The sequence below is a fragment of the Juglans microcarpa x Juglans regia genome, chromosome 5S (genome assembly GCF_004785595.1).
Source record: "Juglans microcarpa x Juglans regia isolate MS1-56 chromosome 5S, Jm3101_v1.0, whole genome shotgun sequence".
Classification (NCBI taxonomy): Eukaryota; Viridiplantae; Streptophyta; class Magnoliopsida; order Fagales; family Juglandaceae; genus Juglans; species Juglans microcarpa x Juglans regia.
Genome location: NC_054603.1, coordinates 1,734,180 through 1,755,548, shown reverse-complemented (window position 1 = coordinate 1,755,548; position 21,369 = coordinate 1,734,180). Strand labels below are relative to the sequence as shown.

Below are 21,369 nucleotides of genomic sequence, written 5' to 3'. Positions count from 1 at the left end.
AGAAAGGAGTAAGTGTTTCTCTAATTTTTGTAGAGAATTTTAAGTCAATGAATTTGTGGGTGGGGTTTCCTATTTATAAAGAATGAAATGACACTTGTGAAAAGTCACAACTTATTTAAATGAAATGGTACTTTTGAAAAGTCACATCATATAAATGAAATGATACATGTGAAAAGTCACATCACATAAATGAAATGATACTTATGAAAAGTCACAACTTATATAAATGAAATGGTATTTGTGAAAAGGTACAACTAAAATGAAGGAGTACTTTTGAGAAGTCACAATTTCTCAAATATTAGATAATACATTGAAAAGGTTTCTAATTCACCAAAGGACACAACCCTTTGTTTGGTTGGGAAGCGATTAAGGCTCCTATCTCTAAAAGGCATGTGTTGTTTCAAGTTATCAAGACACCTTTTCATTTAAATCTAGATAACCGAACCAATACATTGAACAATAGTAATGGTTCACATTACTTTTACTTTACATCAAATATTTTAATCATTTCTAAGTTTAAAAACCAACAATTTCCCACCTAATTAAAATATTTTAAAGGACAGAATAAAATAAAATTTTCTTTGGACTAAGTACTATGCATCAATAGAGGTAGCTTGCGGCTTTGAACGTCTACCTAGTGTTACCGTGTTTCCATCTAAAAGATCCATGGTGAACTAAGTCTTGAACCAGAATCTTTTAACTCAGGCTTCTCCACACCACACACATAGTATGACATATATCAAGTTCCTTTCAAGGTGGTGCATAAAGGTCGTGCACCATATCTTGGATTCATAAGTGCTCTAGAGAATAACCCAATTACCATAGACTGCGGCCCACAGTCACACTCACATAGGTGAGTCCTCCAAGGGTACCTGCAATTCAATACCTCGCCTTAGTCTTGGACTCATTCAAAGCATTTTGTTTTTCCTTTGCCATTGCATTTGTAACACTCATACCCTAAAGATTGACCTATAATAATATTTTAATAGTACTATCCAGTTACTCAAATAGTTTTTTCTTCCCATTGAACCTTCTTCTTGGGATCTCCAGTCAAGAATGTTGGGTTGCCGCTACTGGTGACCTAGTTAATGGGCTTCAGTCCCATCCCCCTTGATGTTCGTATAACTTTTAACTTTGCCAGTCCTTTCGTCGAATGATCCATTAGGTTATCTTCTGACTTTACATATTCCAAAACCAATCATCCATTTTTTATCAAGTATCTTATCGTAGAATGCCTAATACTCAAATATCTCCTCTTATGATTAAGTGTTTATTATTACAAACACTTATCACAACCTAATTGTCATAAAGAACATAAATAGCTGGCATTGGTTTTTTAACTTGTTGAATTTCTGATAATAAATTTTTAAACCACTCTACTCATGCGGTAGTATCCAAGGCTATTAATTCAGCCTCCATAATAGATCATAAAATCATAGTTTGCTTGGAAGATCTCCAAGCCACAGTTGCTCCACCGAGAGTGAAAATATATCCACTCGTTCCCTTACGATCTACTGTGTCAGTTATCCAACTAGCATTACTGTATGCTTCTAATACAATGGAATACCCAAAATAATGGATACGAATATTTTTTTTTTTTTAATTAGAGTTGGGGACACATGTCCAAGAGTGACCCATCCCCAATTTTATTCATACCCTCACTTATAGTGAAGGAAAACCATGGTTATAACAACACACTTGGGGGTTACAAGATAGGAATAAAAAGAGCACCCAAAACCCAAGTGTAAAAAACAACCTTATACTCTATAACCAAAAACCAACAAGAGCAACAAAATATTATAAGAAAAACAACAAAAACCAGAATTAAGCAAATCTAACATGAGGAAAACCCATTTTTTCCGTCTTCAACATTCCTTTTAGTAAATGAAAAAGTAAAGAGAAATCCTCCCATATAATACTATTACCATCTGAACCCATCCGAGCCAAAAAATCCGCAGGAGCATTGCCTTGTCGATACATCTGAGAAATAAAATAGTTCGATGTATCAAGAATCTCAAGAATTTCTTCCCAAAAATCTTCAAAATACCATAGACCACAATGAGATTTCAACACGCACCGGAAAACAACCATAGAATCAAGCTCAATATCAACATTAACTAGATTCAGACTTTTCACAATCCATAATCCAAAAGGAGCCTCATCCCTTCGGCATAGTTACTTGATCTGAGACCAATATGTTCCGCAAAACATCTAATCAACTTCTCACTATGATCTCTGATTACCCCTCCAGCACTCGAACAGCCTAGATTGCCTAACGAGCTGTCATCCACATTTAGCTTCACATAATCTTGAATAGGTTTAAGCCACTTGACAATGCACATAGATTTTGTTTTCGGTCGTTTAATAGAAATCTTGAGGTTTTGTAAAATAACCTCATCATCATGAGATATTGGGGACGTACCTGCTTTTAGTTTTTCACCCACTCGTCCAATGCAATATAAAATCTCCTTCCAAACTACACTAATTGAGTTGTAGAGACCTTCCATACGGCATCTACATCTTCGAAGCCAGAGTCGCCAAGTGACAATCATAGGAATAATTCCCAAAAGTTGGCCAAACTGAGACCGTTTAGACGCCTTACCGAACCACGCTATGCCAATCTTGCCAAGGAACATAATTCAAACCAACAAGCACAACAGCTTTCTTCCATATCTCTCGAGCAAAATCCTCACTCGCCAAAACATGGTTTTGATCTTCATAGCCGCCACTAACACAACAGTCACATTTGGAGGCAATGGGAATGCCCACCTTTCTCAACCGATCATCAACACTTAACGAAAAATTGAGAGCCTTCCAAACAATAACAGAAATATTATGAGGTAAAATAGAATTCCAAACCCAATGCGACCACTGTACCTTGGGAGATCGAACTCTCAAAATGTCCCACGCATTGTGAGTAGAAAATTTACAATCAGAATTACCTGTCCACACTAAAATGTCTTCCCCTGCTTTAGCATTATAAAGTGTACTAAGAATAACAGTCAAATGTCTCTCCCCAATTAATCTTTGAATCAAAGAGACATCCCACTCAGACTCCACTCTACAGTCCTTCACTCTAAGCTTCGGACAATCAGAAATAGGAACTATTTCACAAAGCAGGCCCTCCTCAAGCCAAATGTCCCTCCAAAAGGAAATATTTCCATCCTTTAGTTTCCATTTGGAGTTTTTTAGAACCTCCGGCATGCAAGACATAATACTTTTTCAAAATCTACTTCCTTTCGCCTGGTTGACAAGAGAAATATGATGATCTTTTATGTATTTGCCCCAAAAGAAATTCGACCACAATGAGTTCTCCTTAATTACTTTCCAAGCAAACTTCATATGAAGAGATTTTTTAACCTCTTTGAGGTCCTTTATACCCAACCCTCCCTCTTGACAAAGGCTTGCTAATATTCCAATGTTTCTTTGGTTTGCCCTCCCTAGCACCCCAGAAGAAATTTGACAAACATTTTTGAATCATGGTTAGAACTGATGAAGGAGCATGAATAATAGAGAGAGTGTGAATGGGAATACTTGCAAGAATATGCTTAACAAGTAATAGTCGATCCCCATTAGACAAAAACTTATTTTGCCAACCCCTTACTCGACGTCGAATCCTACTCACTAGATCATCAAGATGAATAGCCTTAAGTCTTCCAGATATAATAGGAATGCCAAGATACTTGAACGATAAAGTACCCTCAACAAAGCCTATAATAGTAGGAGTAGATCTTCTCCTATGCAGAGAAATCCTCTTGAAAAAAATAATAGAAGATTTAGCTTTACTCATTGTTTGGCCTGACCAATTTTCATAGAGCTCTAAAATCTCAGAGATCGGTTTCATAGATGCTTTATTCCCATTTGCAAAAATCACAATGTTATCGGCATAAAGGAGATGAGAGACAATAGGCGTACCTCGAGAGTGATAGAAAGGCAATATCTTGCCATCCAGTAAGGCTTTCTTAATCATGCGGGAAAGAATCTCCTCCACCATAATAAAGAGATATGGAGAGATCGGATCGCCTTGGCGTAGACCTCGCCCGGCTGGGAAAAAATATTTAGAAACTCCATTCATCACTACAGAGAACCTATGGAGAACGAACACATTGATTTATAAGACCACAGGCCATTTCCAAGAAACCCAAGTGTTTAAGAAGATGCAAAAGAAAATCCCAATTGATGCTATCATAAGCCTTGGCAATATCAATTTTCAAAACCACATTGCCCCTCCGATGAGGCTTATTAATATTGTGACTCATTTCTTGAGTCAAACTTATGTTATCAAAAATGCTTCTTCCAGGAATAAATGCATAATGCTCTAGAGAAATAAACTTGGAGAGAAAAGGCGAAAGGCGTCTAACCAGAATTTTGGAACAAACCTTATATATCACAGTGCACAAACTAATAGGTCTAAACTTATCAAAACCCGTTTGATGATCTACCTTTGGAATAAGAACCAAAGACGTAGTTGAATAGTATCTCGGGAGAGAGGTACCTTTAAAGAAATCTTGAATCGCATCAACAATATCTTCACCAATAATATCCCAGCAAGAACGAAAAAAAAAAACCCGAACCAAATCCATCAGGACCTGGACTACTATCTACCGGGATAGAGAAGATAGTCTCTTTTATTTCTTGGATCGAAAGGAGCTTACAAAAATCAATATTGTCAGCTTTAGTAAACATCGGACTTACCAAATGAGACAAAACCGGGAGCTGACCACCTGGTTTAAAAGCAAGAAAGTCCACAAAATAATTCATAGCCTCATTGTGAATGTCTTCTGGAGAAATAAGCCGACGACCATCCCGAAGAGACATCTCATGCACCATAGTGTTATTCTGACTCTTCGAGGCTCGGAAGAATTGAATATTAGGATTACCATTCGACAACCAGTTTTGTTTGCATTGTTGAGCTAGCCGAATGGATTCCCTTTATTGCCATACATTTAACTCCAACCGAGAAATCAATAAATCACTTTCATCACCTTCTGAGTACCCATGTTGTAAGGCTTCCTCTAGATTTGCAATACAAGCCTCTAGTAAATTTATGTTAAGGTCTATTCGCTCGAAGGATGTTTTATTCCATGCACTCAAACAACCCTTAGTTTTTTTAAGCTTCCGAACTAGTCTAAACAACCCCTTATCATTAATATCATCATTCCCAAGCTTTTTTGACACAATCAAAAAAAGTTTCATGTGAAATCCACATTTGTTGGAATTTAAAATAGGAGAACCCATATCGAGCCATCACCTTTTTCCATCCAAATTATCATTGGAGCATGATCAGAGTTGGTCCGGGGTAAATATTGCTTGTGCACACTTGGAAAATTCACAATAGCTGTCGAGTTCATTAATGATCTGTCTAATCGTGCCCAGCCACATGACAAGCCAGATTGACCATTACACTATGAAAGAGAATTGCCAGAGGACCCCATTTCTGATAATCCCACCGAATCAATAAAAGAATTGAACTCTTCCATCGCTAAAGGTGATCTATGTCAACCTCCTCGACGTTCAGAATCCCCCTTAATAATGTTGAAATCCCCAGAAATTAGCCAAGAAGATCTGCTCGGAATATTAGTAGCTAAAGTAGCGCAAAGTTCCCTACGGTCTATATGCATACATCGAGCATATACAAACGAAATGCAAATCACTTTCCCAGCTTTCGAATATTCCACTGAAATGTGTTGAGAGCCCTGATGAAGAACTTTGACTTTTGAGGCCTCCTTCCATAGAAACCATAATTTTCCATTCTCAGATTCATTAGAAATACCATTCAACAAACGGAGAGACCGCTGAAGACTCCACATTCTACTATCAGACAAGAAAGGCTCAACAATAGCAATAATACCAAGTTTAAATTTACAGACCAACTTAAGAAGCCTCATCTTAGAGGTGCCAAGACCTCTTAAATTCTAGTACAAAATGGAACTTAACATTGATTAAATTTGGGAGGCCTGCTTCGGGACCTGGTAGAGCTCTTCAATTGTGTAACTTTCCCATCATTGATTTGTTTCTCAGTATCAAAGGCATAACTTTTGCCTTTTACTATGTGTTCTATTTATCATCCAGATCATTTTCAGAGCCAACACATAGATGGATATCATTCTCTTGCCCATCTCCAGAACAAGACCCCTCTACACGTATATCTTCAACTAATTGCACCAAGTCACCCTCAGCCTCGGGTAAACTTTCCACACCCCCCTTGCCTTATTACTTTCAACTGAAGAAAATTCCATAAAAGGAACGGGAATCGACGTCACAACATGATCAACAGAGATAGCAACATCTACCTCATCAACATTCTTCGACGCTGTCAAACCTGTAAAGACCTGTTGCATATCAAGCTTTTGATTCTCGTTCATCATCTCAGGTCCTGCCTTATTGAGTAATAAATTCCCCATGTCATGGATTCCATTGCTATCAGTTAGTGGAAGCATACTCACCATTACGTCTCCAGAGAACTTCATTCCATCATCAATATTCACCTTACACAAAGTTTCATTAGCCTTAATTTTTGGGGACTCATTCATTTGGCCATTAGTACTCGGATCACTATTCTGAAAAATCATATCAACAGTAATCGGTTCAGGATCTTCCTTTATCTCCTCGATAGTAATGATCTGGACCTACTGATTCTCACCATCAATAGCGTTTTGAAGCATCGGATGGGACTCTATTTCAATACAAGCAGGGGAAGGCTCAACAAGCTTTTTCTCCATCTCTTTTTGAATGCAACGTTTACCATCCTTGGTGGTATCAGCACAGATTGTGCACCCTTTTGTTTCACCCATTTACATTTCTGAATATTATGACCTTGCACCTGGCAGTGACAACAATAAGCCGAAAGATTTTCATAGATCACTTGTTGAAGCCTACTACCAGATTGATGAGGGACTCCAATCCAGAATGACTCTATCGGTTTTTTTGTAGCATCCATTTCAATATATACTCACGCTCCATCAGTGCAAGTTACACAGCGAGTGCAATTATCACGTCAAACGAACTTTGCAATTGGAATTGTTATATTCTGGAGAAAGGATTCATGGTAGAAATTAGGGGGAAGGTCTGGCAACGAAATCCACACCGGCACCACTGAAGATTCTTTGGCATCGTTGTAATCCAAGGACCAGTGGAACATATAGAACAGGACTCCATTAACATCAAGTGTTTCCCTAGAAAAAGCTTTCTTAAAGTCCTCTTCATTTAAAAATCTCAGGAAAACCAATCTGGGCTTGGCCATAGCCGAAACCATTGGTTAGGATTCTAAACCCCATCTGTTGCATATCACTGATTGAATGATGTCCAAGGAAAGGCACTGGCGTAGGAACTTGAGAACTAAGGAAAATGCAAATGTAAAAGCCGATCTCACGAGCTTCTCTTTCGTGAAACTAATGAAAACTTCACCATCCAAAATTTGGGGCGGTCGAAGAGGAATCACAACCTTAGGTAAAGGTTGTGGAGTTTGAGCCACCATGTCGGCAAAGGACCAACGGAAGGATGACGCCGAAGGGCCTAAAGGGCCCTCGGCGGCAGGCATATCGCACAATCAATACAAAACCCTAGCAGAGCAGGTTTTTAGAAACAAGGGCAAAAAAGTCTATGAAAAGTTGGCATCGAGTTGCAAAGGAGAGGGGTGCCTAGGGTTGCAAATGGTCAGGTCCGATCCGGTCTGATGATGGACCGAATGTTTTCGGTCCATCATTTTTCCAGACCAGACCGGACCGGACCGAACACCTAAAGGGACCGAACCATCGGTCCAATCGGTCTGGCTTAATTTTTTTATTTTTTTAAATAATTAATAAAAATTTTTTATTTAAAATACTAAATTAAATTAAGTGACTTATTAATGTAGATTATATAATAAACTCAATAAAAAAGTATTTTCTATGGTCAATGATAATAAATTAGATGAAAATTATATTATTAATTTATATAATTATTATATAATTAACTAATTGATATTATATATTAGTTAATTCATAAAATATTAACAAGTGTTAATAATATATTTAAAATTTTATATTGTTAATAGTGATATGTTAGATGAAGATATATATATAATATTGTTAATTTATAAAATATTAACAAGTATTAATAATATATTTAAAATTTTATATTGTTAATTGTACAATTATTATATATAAAATATATATAAACTTTTTTTTCATTCGGTCCGGAAAAACCTTGGACCGTGGACCGGACCGAAACTTTTTGGTCTTCTAAAATGTGGACCGGACCTGACCAGTCTCGGTCCAAGGTCCGGATCGGTCCGGTCCGGTCCGGTCCTGACTGAAATGGTCGGTTCGTTCGGTCCTACAGAACCGTTTATCACCTCTAGCGGTGCCATAACCATTATGATTTATGAGTGATGATGGTCTTTGTTTTGAACCGAATAGAATAATGGATACTATATGTCATGGTTCCTCTCAAATATTTAGGAATTCTATCCAATGCCTTTCAATGAAAATCATCAGGCCTACTAGTATATCTGCTAAGTCCACTCACAGCATATGAAATATCAGGTCTAATAGAATTAGCAATATGCAGTAACGTACCAATAATCTGGGAATATCTCAATTGTGACACAGGATCTCCAAGATTCTTGCTTAAATGCAAACAAGAATTAGGATGAGTACTGACAGGTTTGCATTCGAATCTCTCAAACTTTTTCAGAATCTTTTCAATATAATGAGATTGATTTATGTTAATACCATCACGAGATCTCATTAATTTAATACCAAGAATTACATGTGCCTCTCTCATGTCCTTCATGTCAAAATTCTTAGATAAAATGTTTTTAACATCATGAACAATATCTACATTGGTACTAAAGATAAGAATATCATCAACGTAAAGGCATAGCATTACGCATGCACCATCAACTATTTTAGTGTATAAACACTTTTCAAATTCATTTATCTTGAAATCATAAGATAAAATTATTTCATCAAACTTTTGGTGCCATTGTTTAGGGGCTTGCTTTAAACCATAGAGAGATTTAATAAGTTTACAAATTTTCCTTTCCTGTCTTGGAACCACAAACCCTTCTGGTTGATCCATGTATATCTCTTCTTCTAGATCGCCATTAAGAAATGCGGTCTTTACATCCATTTGGTGGACCTCAAGTTTATGAATTGGTGCTAGAGCAATTAGAACACGAATTGTGGTTATTCTAGTAACAAGAGAATACATATCAAAATAATCGATATCCTATCTTTGTGTAAAACTCTTTGCAACCAGCCTAGTTTTAAATTTATCAATAGTACCATGAGGTCTCAATTTCTTTTAAAAATCCACTTACATCTAATGGTTTTACATCTAGGAGGAAGATCACATAAGTTCCAAGTGTCATTAGTCTTAAGAGATTTTATCTCATTATTTACTGTTTCTTTCCAGAAAGTAGAATCAATGGAAAGCATGGCATCCTTGAAAGTCAACAGGTCTTCCTCCATATAATAAGTATAAAAATCATGTTCAAAATCATTTTTCCTTTCTAACTCATTTTCCTCCTCCAAGTTCATTTTCTAATCCAAATGCACTCTCAGGATTAGATATAATGGTAGGTTGACTACTGGTGGAAGGAAAACTTATTGTAGGTAAAGATCTTTCTAACTTTTTTTTTAAATGAAATAGATCTTCAAAGAATGTTGCATCCCTAGACTCTATGATGGTGTTGGGATCAATACCTTGGACTTCTAATTTGATAATAAAAAACCTATACGCATAATTATGTCTAGCATACCCAATGAATACTGCATCTACTGTGTTGGGACCTAATTTCATTTTCTTAATTTTTGGAATATTAACTTTTGCAAGACAATCCCAAACTCTAAAGAAATTAATATTGGATATTCTACCATTCCAGAGTTCATACGGTGTCTTGTCAGATCATTTAAATGGCACTCTATTCAAGATAAAACAAGATGCAAGTATTGTTGTCCCCCACCATTGCTCAGGTAGGCCGGAACTAGAGAGCATGCATTTGACCATATCTACCAAGGTTCTATTTTTTCTTTCAGAAACACAATTGGATTGAGGAGAATATGGAGCAATTTCCTCATGTATAATACCATTCTCCTCATAGTATTGAACCAATTGATTAGAAGAGTATTCACCTCCTCTATCAAACCTAATAATTTTAATTTTTCTCTCCAATTGGTTTTCAACTTCAATTTTACAGACGACAAATTTACTAAATGATTCATCTTTTATTTTCATCAAGTAAACATAACAAAATTTGGACATATCATCTATAAAATTAATGAAGTATTTATTACCACATTTAGAGGTGACATCATTTAAATAACAACCATTACTACGAATTAATTCAAGTAGCGATGAATTTCTTATAACAGATTTAAATAGCTTTTCAGGTTGTTTTGATTGAACACAGATTAAACATTTTTCATCCAAATCAACAGGAACTTTAGGAATAATATCTAAATCCATCATTATTTTAACATTATGACAATTAACATGGCCTAATCTAGAATACCATATTGAAGAGGAACATGTAGAAAATGTAAATTTATTATTAGAATCAAATTTGTCTATTACATTATTTTGAATATTTATTACAAACAAACCGCCACTCACATAACCTTTCCCCAGAAATGACCCATATTTAGTTACAATAACTTTATTAGATTGAAATAATAATGTATAGCCTGCCCCACTAAGTAAAGATCCACTAATTAGGTTTCTGCTCGCCTCTGGTACGTAAAATACTTCTTCTAAAGGAAGAGTATTTCCAAACGTTAATTTGAGTTCAATTTTTCCTACTCCAAATACTTGTGCAAAAGTGGAGTTACCCATCATCACTTTCATGCCGCTTGTATTTTGATATGTTGAAAAAATATTGCGGTTAGAAGTGACATGTACATTGGCTCATGTATCTACTATCCAATCAATAGCATTACAAGCAATATAAACTTGGGGACTTATGATTACATACCATTCATCGGTTCCAATGGAGTCGGTCCCGAAAAGCACCACATGAGCTTGTGGGTTAGGCGATCTTGGTTATTCATTGCCTTGATATTTCCTCTTCTTATAGTGACAATTTCTGGCCAAGTCACCCGGTTTGTTTATAGTTAAAACAAATGGGTCTCTTATCATCTTTGTTGATATAAGACTTTGGTTTCAAATTATTCCCATAATTAGTTTACCCTTATTGAATTTGAAATTCTGATGTAATGGGTTCTTATGTGTTTTATGGTCTTCTACAATATTTACTTTAGACTGAAAATTAGAAACTAATGGTAGGATATGATCATTTTCCAAGTGTTGTTCTTGGATCCTAATGGCAGAGATCAAGGTTTCCATAGTCATATCTCTAGTCTTATGTTTAAGAGATAGAGTAAAATTCTTTCATGAAGGAGGCAACTTGTCTATTGTACAAGCAACTTGGAGACGCTCGGTAATACCCATTCCCTGTTGGCCCAATTCATAGTAAATGATAGTTAACTCATAGGTTTGCTCTATCACAGATTTGGAATCATCCATCTTGAAACCAAGAAATTGGCTTGCGGTGCACTTATCCATTCCGACATCTTGTACACCATATTTCTTATCAAGAGCATTACAAATATCTTTGGCAGATTTAATGTGTAGGTAAACATCAAAAAGTGTATCACATAAATGATTTAAAATCCTACATCTACACAAATTATATTTTTCTGCATATGTTTGCAATTCAATAGTACATGCGGGCTCATGTAAATCATCAGAAGGATGATCATTTTCAATAACAAAATAAAATCCAAGCATTGTAAGAAAGATTTTTCATCTTTTCTTACCAACGCTTAAAATTGACTTTTCCAAATTTTTCGAGTGCAATAGTCTCATTTGAAGTCATGGTGGCAACCAATTAAAACACACATCTAGTTTAACAACGACAATTATACTCTAAGATTATTGGAAAATATTCTAAAATATTTTGTAAATTATAGAATATGTAAAATAACAAGAAAAAATTAGAAAGGAAGAACCCGGTGTTGAGGCACGTTGTGATGGACGCTTTCCTTAGAGTAAATTCCGCCGCCACAAATTTTAAACATGCACTAGGCTTCTTGACAGTCTACTCTCAAGATACAACAATGTCGGTTCTCATTAATCTCATCGTCGGTGCACACAAAAGGAGATCCTCGAACTTGATATAAAATAGTCAAAATCTAAAGAAAGAAATACAAGAAATGAGGAAGTGTTTCTCTAATTTTTGTAGAGAATTTTAAGTCAATGAATTTGTGAGTGGGGTTCCCGATTTATAGAGAATGAAAAGACACTTGTGAAAAGTCACAACTAGAATAAAATGACACTTGTGAAAAGTCACAACTTATTTAAATGAAATTATACTTGTGAAAAGTCACATCAGCATTTTTCAATAATCAACAATGGTTTCAGAGGTCGAGTTCCGCAAAGCCTAAAAAATTGCACGAGCTTAGTGAGAGTCTTCTTGAATGGAAACCAACTCACTGGAGATATATATCAAGTCTTTGGTTCCTATCCAAACTTGTTCATCATAGATCTAAGCCACAATCACTTTTATGGCACGATCTCAAGTAATTGGGGACAAAGTCTAAAATTAGGGACTCTAAAAATGAGTGGGAACAACATTAGTGGCAGCATACCACCGGAGATTGGAAACTGTATTCAACTACATGTGCTTGATTTTTCTTTAAATCATATAGTTGGGTTAATTCCAAAGGAACATGGAAAGTTGACTTCTCTAGGGAAGTTATGATTGAATGGAAATCATCTCTCTGGTGCTATATCTGTAGAATTCGAGTCATTGACCAATCTGGAATTTCTAGACATATCCTCGAACAAATTGTGCACGTCACTTCCACGTAATCTTGGGAACGGCTTCTCAAAATTGAACTACTTGAATTTAAGCCATAACAATTTTAGTGAAGAACTTTCTATCTTGCTTATGAGCTTATTTCATCTCTCCATACTAGATTTAACCTATAACTCTTTCACTGGAGAGATACCGTTAGAAATCAGCAAAATGCAAAGCTTGGAGGTGCTTAATCTCTCTCACAATCATCTTTCTGGCATTATTCCGACTACCTTCAAAGAAATTCATGGCTTGTTGCATGTTGACGTATCCTACAATGAGTTACACGGCCACATTCCCAATAACAAAGCATTTTTAGATGCTCCCTTGGAAGCCTTGCAAGATAACAAGGGATTGTGTGGTAACGTTAAAGGGTTGCCCCCATGCAAACATAAATAAAAAAAGGGCCACATGAAAGCCGTGCTCGAAATTATTTTCCCTATTTCGGGATCACTTTTGGTTTTGTTTGTTTTCTTCCTAGTTCTTCTAATTTTGCAAAGAAGAAAGAAATATCAATATCCCCAATTAGAACAAAGCGACAAGCATGAAGGAGGATCTCTTTTTGTGTCAAACACTTTCGATGGAAGAAAAATGTATGAAGAGATCATAAGAGCAACCGAAGCGTTCAATGACATATATTGCATTGGGAAGGGAGGATATGCAACAACATATCAAGCAAAATTGTCATCAGGTGAAATGGTAGCTGTGAAGAAACTCCACCAACTACTTGACGATGAGAAAAGATCCCAAAAGGCTTTCTTAAATGAGATAAAGGCATTAACAGAATAACGACATCGAAATATTGTCAAACTTCATGGCTTCTGTTCACATGCTCGACATTCGTTTTTGGTTTACGAATATCTAGAAATGGGTAGTTTGGCAAGAATGTTGGAGATTGAAGAATATGCTAAAGAATTTGATTGGAGGAAGAGATTGAATATTGTCAAAGGTGTGGCTTATGCCTCGTCTTACATGCACCATGATTGCTCGCCACCAATAATTCATCGAGATATCAAAAGTAACAACATCTTGTTGGATTCTCAATACAAGGCCCATGTTTTAGATTTTGGTACTGCTAAGATTTTTGAGCTTGATTCATCCAATTGGACTTCCCTTGCAGGCACATATGGATACATAGCACCAGGTAATATATGTCATTGTCATTTTGTTCTGAGATGACATTAAAGGAGTGTGTAAGTGTTGAATTTTGTTCTTTTTTTTTTTCTTGGCAGAACTTGCTTATACAATGAAGGTAACCGAGAAATGTGATGTATATAACTTTGGTGTGTTGTCATTAGAAGTGATAATGGGAAAGTATCTGGGTGATTTCATCTCCTCAGTTAAGTCATCTGATCCATCAGTTGAGATGGGCATTCAACTAAAAGATGTGTTGGACCAACGCCTTCCATTTCCAACGCCCCATGTTAAGGCCGAGCTCATAAGGGTTGTAGAGATTGCTACTGAATGCTTAAATGACATTCCAGAATCTAGGCCGACTATGCACATGATTTCTAAAGTATTAGTAGCGGCCCAAGCCCCAAACTGCAATCTCCAGCTAGAGCCATCTTTCGAATGAAGTTGAACCAAGAAAGTCATATTCAAGAAGACTTTCTTTTCTGGTTCAATATTTTGTGTTTTGGTTCAATTAGCTAGTAATTATATTTTGTGATGGTTCAATATTTTCTTTTTTCCTAGCAAGCACTTTTTGGAGTGTCGTTTTTCCTATCAAGAAATGTAATTTCAATCGATTTTAATATCTCAGTTCAATCTTTTAGAGTGCCCTTTTTAAGTGAAATGTTGTGTACTCAAGTGTTCCATTGACAAGATTATAAATAAATAAATAAATAAAAGGAAAAAAGAAAAAATGAAGACATCCGCTCAACAGCTTGTGCTTGCTGCCAAAGCCAAAATGGTGAAGCTTTTGGATAGAGAAGACTTTTTCTCTGTGACAGGCTTTAACCTTGCAGCCGAATTCAAATATGGATACTCCGAGCTTCAAAATGAGAGCTCAAACGAGTCAAGTCGAGCTTATACGAACATTGTTCACAAACCTAAACCGAGTCGAGGTTAGCTTATACAAGTTTTGCTCATTTAATATTCGAATTTTGAGTCAATAACAGTGTTTGCGAACATCTCATTTATTAAATGAACCAAATTCAAACCGAGTATATACCAATCAAGTTCGAACCGTTCAAAAGCTGCTCTGTTAATTTGCAACCCTAGATCATGATGCTTGTGTTGTTCCCTTAAAAAAACATATTCTCAGATGGTGGATACCTAATTGTTTTTTCTAAATTTCTTTTAACAACGAAGTGAAATCATTAATTCTAAAATAAAAATATAAGGATGCTTAAAGGATAGCTTTACTCATCCAGCTCCCACAGCACATGACACCCAACCTACCACACCCCATCTTTTTCATTACATCTATTACCTTCTTTTAAAACTTTCTGAAAACCACACATCACACTAATTTTTGCATTCATCCCTCATTTTCAATCTTTTTTTTCAAAATAGACGGATGGTAAGAGCTGAGAAAAAAAGAAATTTGAAAAAATAAGAAATGGTGTTAGTCCCTACACCATTAGCAGCTTCCCCTGTCAAATCTCACCTCTTCATTGTACAAAGCATATTGTATTTGCAAACTGATCATAGGCAGGCTGGTGGATGGTCCTTACGTGCTCGACGAGTACTTTTTGTACAAAGGACAAACCCAGGTAAGAAGCCCCCAAAATTTAGATAATTAATTAAATCTTAATGTTTATATATAATGTAAATTCGATAAAAGATTTTATAATTCATCTCCCGAAATCAAAATTTCTAATTTCGTCCGCATTTTCGTACGTGTTGTGGTTTTCTACTCAATTGACACGTTTCTCTCATTCTTCTAACTAATTATTTTGTTTTTCGTTTTTTTTTTTTTATGTAAACAAGCTTAATGAGAAGGACGTTAGTATTTGGGCATTAGATACCGTCTTAGAATGTATAAATCTGATATATTCTACTTGAAACAAAGTGAGACATATTATTAAAAAAATAGTTTTTTATATCAATTTTAAATATTTATTTTTTATTTTTATTTTTTATAAAACCTATATATTATAAGACTATAAACATTATTTTTCTTACTAATTTGACCCAATTAGCTTGGCCGAGAGATTCTACAATCTAAAAATTTGCATGTGATTTTACGGATGAGAAAACCTTATTGCAGGTGTCTCCTACAACCTTCATATCGGAGGTCAATGACAACTTGCCACATGTGCGATACATGAAGGAACACTAGAGTTGCACAACAGAAGAAACCCCTCCCTCCCTCCTTGAAGCCAAAACAAGAGGGTCCCTCTGACTCTCTGCTCTCTCACTCTCTACACAAACAGACGAAACCCTCCTTCCCTCTCTCTGTGCTCTCTCACGCTCTCACTCTCAATCCCCCTCTCTCTGCTATCTCACTCTCTCTCTCAATCCCGAAAGGCGAAAACCCTTCCTCCTCTCTTCTCTCTCACTCTCTCTCTCTCCTCCCTCACGCTGCCTATCGAGATCCTTTCACTCCATCTCCATCTCTATCCTTCCCTCTCGTGACCCGAGAGTGACCTCTAAGACCTGTGAAAAAGACATCGAGGTAGTGCCACGAAACCTGCAAGAAAGACGTTGAGGTAGTGCCATTTGGATTTGGATTTTGATTTTTTCTTCTCCCGACAGTAGATTAGGGTTTTATTTTTTCTAATTCCTAATTTTCAGTTGTTTGTTTTTGTAGGATTTATTTACAAATCAATTTCCCACAAAACCCTAACCCTCCCTCAACTCCACCGAAGAATGAAGGTACTTATTTCTTCTTCCAAATTGCCTTTCACCAAGCAGATTTGTAGTATTAAAGTGATGCCAAAATAAAATTGAAGAAACCCTATCTATTAGGAAAAAAAGAAGGATGGAAGGTATTAATATCAACTCTTCTAGGTACAAGCAAAGCTGCGTACCACTTGTGTATCGAAAGGTGACATGGAAGAAGCAGGAGCATTTAAGTAATTATGAAAAGTAAAAAAGCAAAACCAATTAAAACAAAACGAATTGAGACTGAAAAAAGAAAATGAAATCCCGCATCTCCCTCCCAGCCCACTTCCCTCCCTTCCCAATTCGTACAGTCGCTCCCCTCCATCTCTCCAAATCTCTTCCTCAACGAAGCCTCCCCCAAATCTCTTCCTCTGTGCGCGACGGCGAGATTAATGTGAAGTAAGTGTACAAGAACACATTTATTTATTTATTTATTCTATTTTTGCAACTAAAACTTCTAAAAGGGAAAAATGTGAACCATTTGAATGTACAAAAAGAAGCATGCTTCAGTGTTAAAACTCCCGTAAGAATGGGTTAAATATCAGCCATGAGGAGTGAAAAAGAGAGGAGCTTTTCCTCTAAAAGAGTCGCCCACTTTCTAGGATTAATTAGGATTTATGTTTTTTTTTTCTCGTTTTCTGATTAAGGCAGTGGGCACTACTTTACTCTCTGTTCTCCTTAAAAGAAAGTGGATGCAGTCATGTATGACGTAGTCTCTTCTCCTTAATTATCAAGTCAGCCATCTGTAGATTTGAACTGCCCACCAATTCAGCATGATCCATTTCTTTTATCCATGCTTTTATCTCGTGGAATGAACTAGTATGTGTTAGATGAGCTGGTGAATTCATATTTTTCTATGTGATGCCACCTGTTATGCCCGCATGCTTATGGATGTCATGCCTTTTGCTTTTTTGAATAATGTTTCATAATTTCTCTGTCATGCCTCATGCTTCTTTGAATATCCTGTTTTGTTTCCCAGCTATGGGCAACTCACTGCGTGCAAAAATAGTGTTTCTTTTAGAGAGAAGATTACATCAAGCTTCAATTAGGTAAAGGATTTCCTTGAATGAGAGAATAATGCTTATTATTGCCCACAATCTCACTTTGTGCCTTTTAATTGTGCTATAGGCTATTGGGAAAATCACTTCTATAAGAGTCATGATTCCTCAATACCTCCTAACTAATGAATTTTCATTTCATTATGGATCTCATAATTGAGTTGGAAATGATATTATGCCAACGTTTTCTACAATATATCTTGATTGAAGGGTTAAAACGATTGAAGAACATAAAAACATCACATGACCGGTGGGAAAGGGGAAATAGAGCTGTTAATGAAAAATTAGTTATGCAGTTCTATCTATGTTTAGCATTTCTAGAATTTAGAATATCCACTTGTTATGAACTTAGTTTGAGATTTTTAAGAAGTTTCAAATATTTGAAGTTCTTTTTTGCATTGCTTGGATTTGGAATCCCATTAATGTTAAAAATCAGTAAATGCGACAAATCTGGTTGTATGATTGTGTTGTTAATGTTGGAAAGCTTTGCTGCTACTTTTATGCTTTTAAGTTTTGTCCTGTCCATTTAGTGATTGTATTGGATTAATTTTCAGTTTACACTCTTATTCTTGTGCAGGACATTCAAGCACTGATCAACAAAATTAATAAGTCTATAGTGGCTCCTCTTCCAACAAAGTATTCTGATGGAGAAAGGGAAATAGCACGCATCTCCAATCACACCTCCTACCACAAATGCATCAACAAATCCATCAAATCAGATGATACCAAGACCATTTTATACATATTTTTCAACACCTCGTAGCATAGATCCATCTATCAATCCTGCAACTCAGGGACTTGAAGTTATGTTGCTGAGTTGTAGAATTTTCCATGTAATTTGTGGATGGTTTCTTTTTGCCAACCAATTTGGCATGATCTGTTTACATGTTTAAAGTACTTTCATGAGGACAAATAATGTCAAGTTTCATTATTCTTGAGTTTCTATATTTGACATGGTTTCTATATTCTCGAGTTTCATTATTTTCCATGTCAGAATAATCAATTTATGACACCCATGACCAAAGGTATAAATAATAAATTCTCATAAAGATCACATTTCCAGCTTCATACAACTCAATTTCTCAACTAGTTGCTTAAGGTTATACACAACAAAGGCCACAAATTTCCCTCAAGTAATATGGTTTCATTTTTTACAAATGCAATACAATGAAATTAATATAAAAATAAACCAAGAGATTTTAAGTAGTGTGCGTTCACGCCGGATCTTTGCTTGTTGCCTTTGAATATCAAGTTGGTCGTTATGGATTCCTAACTTATACTTCACAATCTCTTCATCTCTTCTTCGAAACTCATCCTCATTCCTTAACAACTCAATTTCTATCTTCATAAGATCTTTTTCTCTTTCCTCACTGCGATTTGCCCATTTGAAATTGCTACAGTGTGGTAATCCTTGATTATAAAGAAACAAACGTAAAATATTAAACTTTTGTAGAAACCAAAATGCACGTCAAATTTAAAAAATATATATATATTTACCTTCGTATTGTAGTTTGGACACCCACAAAATGATCGGCCCAGATTTCTTGGCGTATTCGATATTCTAAGTTTTGCGGGCTTCCCACAGGTGCACATTGGGTTGTTCGCCGAAGTCCATGAAGAAGCTGACGATGACATCCTAACGAAGAAGCGGGCTTCCACAAACATGTTCCCAACAAACTTTGAATATTACTTTGCAAATTACAAAAACTTTGCAAAACCTTAAATATTAGCTCAGTTCTACATTACAAAAGCTTTGCAAATTATCAAAACTTTGCAACAAAACAAAAATAGCGTAGTTCTATATACATCCAATGATGAGGTCTCCAAACAGCCTCTTAATGTGCGATGGGGATGGTTGTGAACCAGCTGACCCAATGATGAGGTCTCCAAACAGCCTCTTAATGAGTCTAATTAAAATGCTAAAAATCCCAGAATTCATCCACTCACTATCCACAGTCTGGATGGTACTTCAGCTGAAGAAGGTCAGCCTGATAGGAAGCGACCTGCTCTGGCTAGGTATTACTTGTCTCTTTCTCAAAACTTGAAAATATTCAATTTTACATCACACTTTGCTAAGTTGGTTCCCTTTCAACTGAAACACTGAGTTAGTTTGGAGTTATTAGTTTATTTTTATTTCTTTATTTTAGCTTTTGAGTGTTTATTGTTTCTCTGGTTCTAATTGAACAAAATGTTTGAAGTTGTTCGTAGAAACTGAACTAAGAAAACTTTATCAAGTTCCTTTGGATTCTCTGAGGAGTTCTAGCAAAACTTAAGTTAGCTCAGTGTTTGTTTCATACTAAGTTACCAAAACTTAGTCGGTATTGTGAACTGAGAAAATCCTTGTATGTTTCAAACTCATACAAGGATTTGTCTCAAACGCCCATAAATCTTGAGATCTAAACTATAATTGCTGCCACTTTAGACACAAAAGCCATTGTCTCAAAGTTATTGAGAATCTTAATAAATACACAATACTGCTTGATATTTCTTTTCTTCCTTTCTTTTTTTTTTAGAAAAGGATTATTTATCCACAAGCACAACATATAATCAGTTCAAATTCATTGAAAATTGCAGTCATGACAAATTTACTTAATTTAATCTCATCTAAACCACATTGACAGACAGGACAAAATATTGGGATGTCACCACTCTACTCAAATACTGAAATCACCAGCTTGCTCAACTTGAGATACAAAATGAACCTATATACTTTAAATGATCTATATATTCAGACAAAAATGCATTATTTATAGGATGCGGAAGCATATAGATATCCATTAGTACTGGACATATTCAATGGCCTCGAACAAGATCAAGTTTCTATTCTATATTTCCCGCTGACATAAATGTACATCTAACAACCTTCAATGTATAACACGCACCTTGGATGCGAATGACCATGTTTCAAACCTAAATTCAAAACCTAAATTCAAAACCTAACTTCAAAAAACCACATAATCAAAATAAAAACCACAAAATCAAAATATATACACAACACAAAATTAATCAACTGCATTTGATTGTTACACACACACAGAGAGAGAGAGAGAGAGAGAGAGAACCGGTGGCCGCAGCTGTCTTCGTAGGGAAGAGGCGCAACGAAGGCAGGCCGAAAAGATTAGGGCTCGGACCAAGATTTAGGGGTTAAACTAGAGAAGAGATTAGGCAAGAGAAATGGGAGCTTTCGTCGGCTTGAAGAGAAGCAGACTGCGTGTGCTTCGGGGCAAAAGACAGAGAAGAGAGAAGCGGGCTCCAACCAGAGGTGAGAAGCAGCGCTGGGGCAAAACCAGAGAAGAAGAGGGCATCGTCTCCTTCGGTTGTTTCAAAACTGTGCGTTTTGAATAATTGTTTTGATTATAACTTCAAATCCCGCCCAAATGAAGTCAGCCGTGAAAATTGTATGTCTCCCTCTCAAACGGTTCGTTTCATTAAAACTGTTCCAGGTCAGCACTTCGGTGCACATCGGTTCGCATAATTGCTTGCCTTCAGACTTTTCCTATTAATATATGTGATTGTGTGTGTAAAACTACTTGTCCACTTTGTTTAGAGGTCAGTCCCATGTCCCTTTTGTTGGATAGCATATATTCTGAGGTGTTATTGACTTGTAATGACATGGGATAGGCTTATATTTACTTCCCA

General features: G+C 36.1%; 1 protein-coding gene and 1 pseudogene across 1 annotated transcript; one reads left to right on the top strand and one right to left on the bottom strand.

The window, feature by feature from the left end:
- Positions 1 to 13,264: 13,264 nt before the first annotated feature.
- LOC121267926 lies at positions 13,265 to 14,417 on the top strand (annotated as a pseudogene).
- A 4,490-nt stretch (positions 14,418 to 18,907) lies between these two features.
- Positions 18,908 to 21,041, bottom strand: LOC121268018. Its single transcript, XM_041172119.1, has 3 exons — positions 20,902 to 21,041; positions 19,228 to 19,384; positions 18,908 to 19,140 (listed from the first exon to the last, which is right to left on the bottom strand). The coding sequence occupies exons 1-3, from the start codon at positions 21,033 to 21,035 to the stop codon at positions 19,075 to 19,077; spliced, it is 357 nt and encodes a 118-aa protein (XP_041028053.1). The 5' UTR covers positions 21,036 to 21,041; the 3' UTR covers positions 18,908 to 19,074.
- Positions 21,042 to 21,369: the final 328 nt, after the last annotated feature.

Excerpts from the sequence above, each read along its gene's own strand:
- LOC121268018 (XM_041172119.1), bottom strand. The coding sequence starts at position 21,035 with ATGCCCTCTTCTTCTCTGGTTTTGCCCCAGCGCTGCTTCTCACCTCTG. Across the intron at positions 19,385-20,901 it reads CCGACGAAAGCTCCCATTTC|AGCCCGCTTCTTCGTTAGGA; the intron begins TCTTGCCTAATC and ends CATGTTTGTGGA. Across the intron at positions 19,141-19,227 it reads GTCCAAACTACAATACGAAG|GATTACCACACTGTAGCAAT; the intron begins GTAAATATATAT and ends TTTATAATCAAG.